At 36.3% G+C, this 11,744-nt stretch overlaps 1 protein-coding gene across 1 annotated transcript; it reads left to right on the top strand.

Moving 5' to 3' along the window:
- Nucleotides 1–623: 623 nt before the first annotated feature.
- Nucleotides 624–1,334, top strand: LOC118829174 (dynein light chain Tctex-type 1). Its single transcript, XM_036736142.1, has one exon. It carries the CDS (start codon nt 644–646, stop codon nt 983–985), a length of 342 nt encoding a protein of 113 aa, XP_036592037.1. The 5' UTR covers nt 624–643; the 3' UTR covers nt 986–1,334.
- The last annotated feature ends 10,410 nt before the right edge of the window (nt 1,335–11,744 follow it).

Here is an 11,744-nt window from a genome sequence, read left to right as displayed (position 1 = left end):
ACCATTCATACATATTTCATCTGTTGTGTAACAGAGTTAAAGTCATAGTGATTACATTATTTTCCAAATAAACACAAAAAATTCAAGTTATAACTGATTGGTGATCAAGTCCTAGGAGCGGACAGGTCTTAACAAGCAAGTGTTGGTAGGTGAGCATGTTGCCCATCGTTGGGAAGTCCAGTAGACATCAGTAGGAATGTGTGCATGTAATGACTTGTTTATAATATGATACCATATGATTACATGATGCAATATTACATCATCAAAATTTCAATGCTGGAAAAACCCCACAAATTTACAATAATTAAATTTAAGATGTGTCATTTAAAAAATATTTTTGGAAAATGATGTGTTAGAAACATACTTAGTCTAGGAATAAACAATACTTGTTGGACAGCCAAGAAGGTTTTAATTATATCTTACATTTATTCTTTCTGAATAAATTGGTACATCCCTTGATCAGAGTACAGGAGAGTACAAGGACTCAGACAAATGCCAGTCCTTTTATTGACTCCCAATTTGAATCTCCCGCCTGGCTCTTCACTGGCCAGATGCAACCCCCTCACTGCCTATGTCATGCCCTCCTCAAAAGCCTCCTTAAGCATGCATACAAGGCCCGGATAGCCGCGGCTGAAGAGGGAAGATGGACGATTTCCAGGCTTCCGAGGAGACTTCTTTTGTGGTTGATGAAGTGAGTAACATTGTAAAAGAGGCCATAGAAAGTGCGATTGGTGGTAATGCTTATCAACACAGCAAAGTCAATCAGTGGACCACAAATGTAGTGGAACAGACTTTAAGTCAACTTACCAAGTTGGGGAAACCATTCAAGTACATTGTGACCTGTGTGATTATGCAGAAGAATGGAGCGGGGCTGCATACAGCAAGCTCTTGCTTTTGGGATAACAGCAGTGATGGAAGCTGCACTGTGAGATGGGAGAATAAGACCATGTACTGTATAGTCAGTGCCTTTGGACTGTCCATTTAACTTTCTTGGAATTGTATAGCCTCCTCATTTTTTTCAGCCATTTCCATTCCATGGTCTATCTATGTACTGTGAATTCAGCAAACTTTTAAAAGGTTTTAAAAGTATCATATACTTTCAAACGTGGGGGGAAAAGTCCAAAATGGCCACTCTGTTACACGGGTTGCACACTTCACTTTGTTCACTGTAAGTTGGCATCATCCAGTATTGTTACTTTGTCTTAACTCCTCAATACTTCCAAGTATTCAAAGGTGCTAAAAATGAAATCTGCTGCAGCATGACACTTTTTCTAATTTCTGAAATGATTTATATAACACACTAACATCCCACTTTATACTTTTCTTAGTAGAATAATAAATTATTAAAATTCAAAAAAAAAAAAAAGCATGCATACAAGCCTCTAACTTTTCACAGGATCAGTTGCCTGGTCTCTGCTAGATCACAGCTGTGATTAGAACCAGTCACCTGACTTGCAATCTTCTATCACTATCTTGTGGAAACAAAACTCCTCCCACCATTTCTCACAGATGCAAATGTTAAAAACACACACACACACACATTAAAGCCTTAAAGAAAAGATTTCCAAGGGGTGCTGAGTAATATTTTTTTAAAAGGGGGCAGTAGGCCAAATAAGTTTGGGAACCTCAATCCAGGTGGAAAGGAGTTATATGAGAACCTTTCCCTGTTTCTAAAGACCCAAATTATGGACAGGTGACAATGACTGAAGGAACTGAGGTAACAAATCTATAGACCAAATCAGTTGTTAAATCATAGGGGAATGTAAACCCAGTTGCCTTTTCACATTCCTCTGTATGGCTTTTGGGAGACTTTTGGACGCTGGAGGAGAGGCAGAGTTTCTTATAATGCTGGAGGGGGGATGGATAGAAAGAATACCTCAGCCATGATGGGGTGAAATCTCTGTAAAGTGGAAAAAGTCTATTCTATTACAAATCTCTCTGGGAATATGCTTGTTCTGTATCGTAGCAAGGAGTAGGGTCTCTTAAGTCTTATGCTTTGGGAGGTTAGGAGAGATAAGGAACTGCCTTACTCATAGGTTCCTAAGATTCCAAACTGGGATCTGGATCTCTTGTAAGGTTTTACCCATGGTCCCTGTGGGACATTATCAGAGGTACTCCTATCATCAAAAGAATGACTTATGGGATCATGGAATAATAGATTTAGAAGTAGAAGAGACCTTAGAGATAATTAAATTTAACCCTTTCCTTTTAAAAATTAAAAACAAAACAAAACAACATGAGGTCTTGAGAAGATTTAGGCTGTCCTACACTCTTCCTCTACCATTTCCACATACAAAGTGCTCCCCCCCTTTCCAGCTTCCATTTATGTATTTTTTCCGCTATTAGAATGTTAACTCCTTGACTGCAAGAACCATCGTTTACTAGTATTTGTTATTTGAATTTCCAATACTTAGCACAGTGCTTGGCATATAATATGTACCTATTCTGTACTAGTTAATTGATTTACTCAAGGATAGGGAGGCAAAGTGGCAAAGTTGGTGTTTGAACCCAGTTCTTCCAATGCTGAGCAAATGGCCTTTTCCCCATATCATGGTACCCAGATTAGGGGAATCCAAAAAAATATTAAAGCTTATTTATTAGAGACTACTTTTAGAATTGTTCAGAAAGTTTGCCTTAAATTTGCAACTTCAACATAGAGGAAGAAATGGTCAGTTGATCTCTACCTACTTAATATGGCTCAAATCTGCATAGATTTGAGTCAAAAGACTCTGATATCTTATTGAAATTAATTTTTGCCATCATATCACAAGTTCAAGGTCAGTCAGAGGTGGAAAAAAGAGTTAGGTTTTTATTGTAATGGTGGGTCCCACTGGAGCAGGCCTTGACCTGTGTCAGTAAAAATACCCCTCTTCCTAGTAAAACAAAAGAGATGAACTTGTGCAAGGCACCTCATAATTCTCATCATTTGCTGGTGTCAGGCACGTCTGAAAGTTCCCCACCCTCCTTATAAACACTAGCTGCAGAGAAGGAGAGAATTCTTGACTTTTACAATCATGATGCAGTCATGCTTTGAGATCATGTGAGAAATGCTGGAGAAGCACAAAACATTATTACTATCATTACAGCAGTAAAGAGTATGATTATAATGTGGTTGGGGGAGCTGAGGTGGAATGGCTGTTAAGGCAAAATAAGCTTTACACCCTCTGTGATTGAGTGAAAGTTTCATTATCGAGAAGCCAAGTATGTTTCTGTGTGTGAACGGAGAGAAATGAATATTGCAATGTAACCCTTGAAAAACACAAATCCATTTTTAGTGAAAGTATATTCAGAAATCAGCATTCTGTTCTGTGCTAGTTAAAATTCAGATACATTTTTGTATCATTCCAATGATAATGTGTTGGTATGTGATATGCTTTCCCTGCATAGCCTCTGGGCAGGGCCAATCCTAGGGAAATTCCCCATTTTTGTCAATTTAAGGAAAAAAATTCACTTATACCTGTACTATCAAGTGTTTTTTTTTAGTAGAAATGAATGTTGTGCTTTATCAAAAACTTTTTCTACATCTATTCATATAATCATATGATTTTAAAAAACTTTTATTGTTGATATAGTCAATTATGTTAATGGTTTTCTTTATGTTAAACTAGCCTTGCATTCCTGGTATAAATCCTCCATGGTCACAATGTATATTCTTTGTAATATATTGTTGTAATCTTTTAGCTAGTATTTTATTTAGTATTTTGCATCCATATTCATTAATTAAATTGGTCTATAATTTTCTTTCTCTGTTTTCACTCTTCCTGTTTTAGATAACTTTTTACTTAATAAACTTTACTTAATACACGGAGTTTAGTAATATCCCTTCTTTGCCTATTATTTCAAATAATTTATTTAATATTGGAATTAGTTGATCTTTAAAGGTTTGATAAAATTCACTTGTAAATCTGTCTGATTCTAGTGCTTTTTCCTTGGAAGCTCATTTATGGCCTGTTCAATTTATCTTTCTAAAATAGGTCTATTTAGATATTCTATTTCCTCTTCTGCTAATCTAGGCAATTTATATTTTTGTAAATATTCTTCCATTTCATTTAAATAGTTAAGTTTATTGGCCCATAACAAAACAACTCCTTGTACTTGCTTTAATTTCACCTTCATTAGTGACATAGCTACCTTTTTCATTTTTAGTACTAGTGATTTGGTTTTCTTCTCTCTTATTTTAAATCAATTTAACTAAAAGTTGATCTATTTTTTTTTCATAAAACCATCTCCTAGTTTTATTTATTAATTTAATGGGTTTTTTACACTTAAATTTATTGATCTCATCCTTCATCTCTAGGATTTCCAATTTAGTGTTTAATTGGGGATTTTAGTTCTTTTTTAGTTTTTTAAAATGCATATCCAATTCATTGGTCTGCTCTTTCTCTATTTTATTGATGTTAGCACTTAGAGATATAAATTTTCCTCTGATTACTCCTTTTACTTTATTGCATGGGTTTTGATATGTTGTCTCGTTATCATTCTCTTTAGTGAAATTATTGATTATATCTATGATTTGTTCTTTAAACCACTCATTCTTTAATGAAGAGAGTGTTATTATTTTGAATAAAAAATTCCTTATCTGAGGACTTGAAAAATATTGCTTAGAGCAAATCCAACATTTCACAATAAATACTGAAAAAATATGATTACAACTTTTTATTTAAAATAAAACTGAAAGTCTTGAAAAATAAACTTATTTTGTATTGATTTGGTTTTAAGTCTTCCCTCTGATAGTGGTTGTGTGGGTGAGCCATTGTCTTAATGACCCCAAAGGACTCTCTAGGACTTTAAAGGTACAGAACAGGTGCTTTTCTGCCTTGTCAAAGCATATTTTCTCCCTGGGAGTTCCTGCACCAAGAAATTAAATTTCTGTTTGTGTTTTCTCTGAAGTTCAGAGTGCTGACTTTCCCCCTGGAACTAAGTGTATGTTTGATTAAAGTGAGATTGTAAACCCCTTAAAGTTGCTTTCCTTAGAAAGGAAGATCAAAGAACTATGCTAACAGCCCTCCTGTGTGCTGGTGTTATTGGTCTTACACCCCCACAGTAGCTGCTAGCAACATTGTTGTTACAAAAGGATAGAAGTAGAGAGATAATAATTAATGTGAAAAATGAGAATTTTTGTGGGATTCCCAATATACAAACCTAGAAGAGAATTACTCCAATTCATTTACAAGTAATGCCTCAAGGAAAATCTGAAATTGATAAAAGAGTTGAAAAATGAAAATATAAATTAAGTGAGAGCTCTAGAGAAAAGAATGAGAAAGGAAATGAGAGCCTTAGAGAAATAGGAAGGAGAATGAATAGATTAGTTCAAGAAGTGTAAAATCTTTCTTCAGCAACAGACTTCTTTAAAAGTAAGTTGGACCAGATAGAGATTAATTACTCCTTGAGATTACAAGAATTACTAGAACAAAATCAAAAGACTAGAAAAAAACATAGTCAAAAATGTAAAGAACACCTATCAAAATACAACTAAGTTGGAAAACAAGTGAATGGGAGATTCTATAAAAACCACAGGGCTACATGAAAACTTCTGCAATCAAAAACTTAGATAGCATATTTCAAGAAACAATGGATAAAAAAATTTTAAAACCTGTTAAAACCAAAGGGAAGAGGAAAAAATAGAGTCTACTAATCATTTCCTACAAGAAACAATAAAATGAAATTTCTAGAAATCTTACAGTCAAAATTAAGAAATTTCAGATTGGGGAAAAAAATGAATTCAAACAGACAAAAGAAAGAGATGACATAGTAGGAGGCCATGGTCAGGATCACACAAGACCTGGCAATTACTACTAGAAAGGAGAGGAGAGCTGAAGCTGTGCTCTTCCAAAAGAAGAAGAGAGGCTAATAATCATGAATAACTTGTCTAGCAAAATTAACTCATAGGGGAAAGAATGGATCTCCAATGAAATAGAGAACTTCCAAACATTCCTGTGAAGAAACCAGAACTGAATAGAAACGTTGAAATGCAAACATCAAAGTCAGGAGTAAAATTGAAATTTAAATATATTTGAACAACTGGAAGGAAATATGTGATGAAGTGTTTACATTCTAATAGGGAGAGAAGGAACAAGTGTTTCCACAGAGCCCGAAGGTCTCCAAAGATCATAGAAAGAGGAAATGAAACCAATGGCTTAGGAGCAGTTTTGTTATATTTTGATGATCATAAAAGAAAAATATAAAGGAAAAAGGAATATAATAGGGAAGGAAGGAAGAAGTAATGTTGAGAACTTCTCATATCACATAACTAGGATACCTAGGAAGAAGACTATATAGATATGGAAGAGAAGATGAGAGAGGAGGCTACACATGAACCTCAGTTTCATATAAAACCAAACAAAGAAAATAGAATGGACAGACATGCCCACACACATATGCACATACACCTGCTTTGATGTAGAAATATATTATACTCAATAGTGAATCAGGTAGGAAAATGTAGAAGGAGAAGGTGAGTATTCAAGGAGAGATTAGTCATTAGCAAAACAAACTCTAATTTCAGAAGATAGCTCCTAAAATAGGAAAGTAAGGAAAGAAAGATATGAAACTGCTAACTGGGTGAAAGGAAAATAAGAGGCACAACAGAAAAGAAGAAGATTGCGCTAAATATAGCTAACTTAGAATGTAAGCTCCTTGATAACAGGGACTTTGCTCGGTTTTCCATCCCCAGAACTTAGCACAGCACCTCATTTTGCTTACAGGGCAAAAAGTAAGCCCTTGATAAATTGTTTTTCTTTTCTTTTCTTTTTTTTTGAGAGGGGAAGGTGGGGCAATTGGGGTTAAGTGACTTGCCCAAGGTCACACAGCTAGTAAGTGTGTCAAGTGTCTGAGGCTGGATTTGACTCCAGGGCCAGTGCTTTACTTGCTGCGCCACCTAGCTGCCCCAATAAATTCTTTTTCATTCATTCATAAGTTTGAATTGCTTAACATAAGGGCATTTATATATAGTAATATAAATAAGGAATGGATTCGTTCCAATTAAACACATTCATTTCATCATAGATCCAGAGCTGGAAGGAACTTTAAAGGACATTTAGCACAATCACCTTTACTCACTAATACTCACAGCCTTTACTCACTAAAGCACCAAATGGGGTGCCAGCTCCTACTGCCTTAATTTCTTTCTCTTTTACACCCCCCCCCAAATCACCTCAAGTTGCAGCTCAACAATAAACAGTTAATTGCTACTAAACTGCTACTCACTATATTCATTGTATAGAGGAGAAAATTGAAGACTAGGAAAGTTAAGAGACCCACCCAGGTTCATAAAGGTACTCAATGTCAGAGGCAGTATGTAAGCCCACGTCACCTGACTCCAGAGTTCATGGTTTTTCCATTAAACCACTCTACCACTTTATCAGAAATTCTGATACTAGTGGTAGCAACAATATAGAATACTTATCTTCCCAATTGGGGAAGATACATTGCACCTTAGTAAGGTAGGTTTTCCTTTTTTCCTCTTCTTTAGCAAAGTAATGTATAGCTTAAAGAGGGCAGTGGGCAGGATTTCTGCTGTTTTGAGTGATGTCCCCACCCAGAGATACCAAGGCTGCACAGAGCTGTGACCTAGATGGTAACGCCCCAACTTCCAGGTGATGAAACTAGGATTATAGCCTTCTCCTGGGCCTGGCCCAAGACCAGGCCCTGGCTTGTCTGAAACACTGCTACTACCATCTTCTCATCAACCACTATCCCTACTGAGGAGTGAAAAGAAGATCAGAACTGTCCCAATCCTTTCTAATCCCAAGATAACTTTGCTTCTTGAGGATTTGTTTGTCAAAATACATTGATTTATGCAATTGATTATATAGAGCATATAATGCTTTAGGTCTATAGTAATTTACATGTTCCTTTTCAAGGATCTATTATTCCAAGTAAGTTGTAATTGTTATTATCATATTATTAGTTATTTGCTATATTGTTTGAAGCAGATTCAGTTGGCTATATGCTTAGCCATCACCTATCACTAGCTCTTCCCATCATGGATAATAGTGATCATCACTTTTAAAGTATTTGACAACAAAACAGGCCCCTCCTAAAAGGAGGCCAGGAAGGTTTGCCCATAAGTTTTGTTTTGGCTCTTGAGTTAGTGCTAGGCAATATTCATGTGATCAAAGTCTTGGGATTAGGGATGGGCAATTTTTTCTTTTTAAATTAGTGAATTCATTAAGAGTTGAGGGACTATGCATACCAGCTGGGATAATATTTCAAGGGTTTTTTTTTAATGTTGAAAATTTAGGGCGTTAACTGTTCATCAGTTAGGGTCAGGGTTAAGAAAATGCCCTATGAATATCATTGCACAATTGTATAATATAGGTGTGTCCTAGGGGCTCAGAGCTTTCTCTGAAGCATTTGGCATTATGTATTATGGAAAGCAGGTGACTAGATTGAATAGGCCACTTTTCTGTTCTAAGCTGACACATTTATGTTGTTTCTGGTTACATCTAAATTTTCTTTGGCTTCCTTGAACCCAAACATCATAATGATCAAAAAGATGATAGAAAAAGAGATTGCCCAAGAAAGAAGGTGAACAAGGCAGTTCCTTTCTGTGTGATGAATCAAACTGGAATGATGAGGTTCTGGATTTGAGGGAAACTAATAACTTACTTCCTGAGTGACAGCTTCTGGTACTCCGTGTACCTGTTGATACAGGTTGCATAAAGAATTTCAAGGAGCTTTTCTCAGAACTGAATGTTTGTCTTTTATGTAGCCCAAGTATTTGCCAGTTCTTTGCCAACCACAATGCCAGGATGTTACAAAAGCCTACTGCCATTGGTTATTTTCTCTGTATACTGTATTGTTTTTCTTTAGCCAAGTAACTGAATAAATACAATGGAAGACTAAAATCTCAGCCAAGAACAAGTCCTGTCATAAGCTGATCTGAAGAAAGAATATCTACTTAAGAGAAGCATGCTGAGGGATCTCTTTTTCTATTATAGTTCTCTTCCCTTCCCCTGCCAAACACTGATTTTTATTCATCATGTTATTATAGATGGGAATACCAAGCTAAGTTGGCTTTGTCTTCCCTTTAATCCTACCAGCTAAACTAGGTTGAACTATATCGATGTAGTACTTGAAGCACCCAAAGAAGCTCCAGAGTTGGTTCTGAACTTTTGTAAAAGTAAAATATGACCTTTTAAAACAATCCTTGAATATTAAGTTGAAAATGAGGGTGGGTTTTTTATATTTTTCAATATCAAAGTAACAGTATATTTTAGAGTGCCCACAAATAGATGCTAGTGTCCACGTAGCAAGGAGCATTTACATGAAGAAATAAATAGGCCTATTCAAATGAGATACACCCCTTTCATTCACTCAAAATTTGGAAAGCAGTAACTAAGGATCTTTATAATACAGTTAGCAAATGGTTTTTAAGTGGATGGACCCTACAATTTAGTTTCAATTTTTACGGGGCACAGAATTTTCAATGAGTCTCAGTTTCTCAGTACAAAGGTTATTGATAAAAAGTATTACCCAGAGTCCACTGCATCCAGGCCATCTCCAGTTTCCTGATCTATATCTTACCAGATGGCTGTAGAGGAGAGAGTGAGGCTGGTGACCTTGCACAGCCCTCCCTCACTTAAATCTAATTCACTTGCAAGTCATGGTCCTCTTTGAGAATGAACATATTTTATGATTTCTTTAGAATAAGGATTGTGTTTTTGCCTTTCTTTATATCCCTAAATTTTAGTTCAGTGTCAAACACGTAGTAAGAAAATTATCATGTGTCTCCTGAAATTTTTTTTAACTTTTCTGGCTTCTCACCCCTGATTATGATCTACCCTATTAAATTATGATTTCTTCAGAATAAAGATTGTGTCTTTAACTCTTTTTGTATCCCTAATTTTTAGATCAGCACCCGACACATAGTAAGTACCTCATAAATGTCTATTGTTGGCCTGAAAGTATGATGCATGAGGCCACCAAGCGGATAGAGCCCTGGGCCTGGAGTCAGGAAAACCTTAATTCAAAATGTCTGGGTTATGAAGAGCTTTGAATGCCTTTTAGACTTGGCCAAGTTGCCCATGACAAGGCTATTCCTGCATCCAAACATCCAATTAAATTCCCATGTTGCTCAGAGAGATGCTATTGGAACAACAGTTGTGACTGTAACTCCCAGTTAGCTCCCTGATCAACTTGAACCCTTCCCTTGTTCATGCAATGAGGCTCTCCCTGAGAAACTCAGGCCAGCTTTGGATTCAATTCAGTTACAGTCAAGACAATTTAAAAAAAAAAAACATTTATCAATGCTTTATGGATGAGACTAATACATGTGGAATACCAAAAGTCCTACAGCAAATCTAAGCATTAATAACTTTAAATAGCTTAAAATAACACTAAAACATTGGGAACACCCTGCCTTCCTATTATTCTTGCATTATCTTTCAGGGCCTGGCTTGCACTTTGCCTTTCTGTGTCCCACTTAGGGCATTTACTTTCCAGAACAGGACTGCTTCCATCAGGAACTTGCCAAAAGGCCAATAGCTCTGTTCTTTCCCACAATCTCCACCCCTTTCCTCTTGGACATAGACATCTATAGCATCATGTACAGAGTGACCTGGCCTCCACCCTTCTTTAGGCCTCTCTCAGGGAGACTCTGAGTCAGGCGAAGCATGATTCTCTTGTGCATAATGCTTTATGAGCATTTCAATCCATGAGTACATGAAGCTAGGTGCTGTGAGGCAAGGCTTTGCTCAGTTCTTCGTTTTTTCTCTTGTATTCCAAATGACTAAGATTACCAGATAACTCGCTCCTAGAGAGCTAAACTGTTCATCTATCTTATAGAGACATGTAGATAATAATACTATATACACAATGACATAGTACCTAGGTTAACACTGATGAAAGGTAGTCACCCTAGCCCCATACACAATATAATTTTTTTAAATGCCTTCATGTACTGGAAATTTCTCGTATTCTTTTTAAAAAAGCCACTGGATATTGTCATTTCTTTCAAGAAACTTTCACTTTGTTACCTCATTATGCAATCGAGTGAATCTGGAATTGAAGCCTCTTTGGGAGTAATGCATGTAATCATCTGATGAGCTGAAATAAAACCGCACTTGCATGATGCAACTATCACCTAGTAAGTCAAACAAAATCCTGAGTAAGGGAAAAAAACCCACCTAAGCAAGGTTGCTGTGTATTAGTGATTGCTATGCTGCTAGCTTCAACCCTCAGGCTAAGAGAAACACCCTTTGACTTTTTCACTTGAAAATAGTGGTATGAATAACAAGAATTAAGGTGAGGCTCTGAGTAACTACAGAAACAAGGACCTGTAAGGGAAACTTCCCTTCTGGGGAGCTTTGTCATTAAAAGGCTTTCTATGACTGACCCATCTGAGATTGAATTTGGTAGAAATCAGTTCTGGAAATTTTACTCCATCCAACCAAATGTTTAAAATATATTTGTATATATTTTAATTGGTAACTAATTGGTAATTAATTTAATTAGAAGGGATCCCTGAGATCATAGGTTTGGAGCTTCAAAGAAGCCACCCAGTCTAACTCCTTCATTATAGATGAAGAAATTGAAGACCAGAGAAGTGAAGAGTCACACAGATAGGAAAGGGCAGAGGTGAAATTTGAAACCAGCTCCTTAGATTCCAAATCCAGCACTCTTTCCAGTGTATCTCAACCCATACCTAAGCTTGAATCCCTTCTATGAACACATAGCCTTTGAAGACAAGCCAATTACCTCTCAATAATTTGCTTTTGGATGGTTTTCTTTCCTTTTATCTT

The sequence above is a fragment of the Trichosurus vulpecula genome, chromosome 8 (genome assembly GCF_011100635.1).
Source record: "Trichosurus vulpecula isolate mTriVul1 chromosome 8, mTriVul1.pri, whole genome shotgun sequence".
Lineage (NCBI taxonomy): Eukaryota > Metazoa > Chordata > Mammalia > Diprotodontia > Phalangeridae > Trichosurus > Trichosurus vulpecula.
This window is presented reverse-complemented; position numbering and strand designations above follow the sequence as displayed.

Excerpts from the sequence above, each read along its gene's own strand:
- LOC118829174 (XM_036736142.1), top strand. The coding sequence starts at position 644 with ATGGACGATTTCCAGGCTTCCGAGGAGACTTCTTTTGTGGTTGATGAA.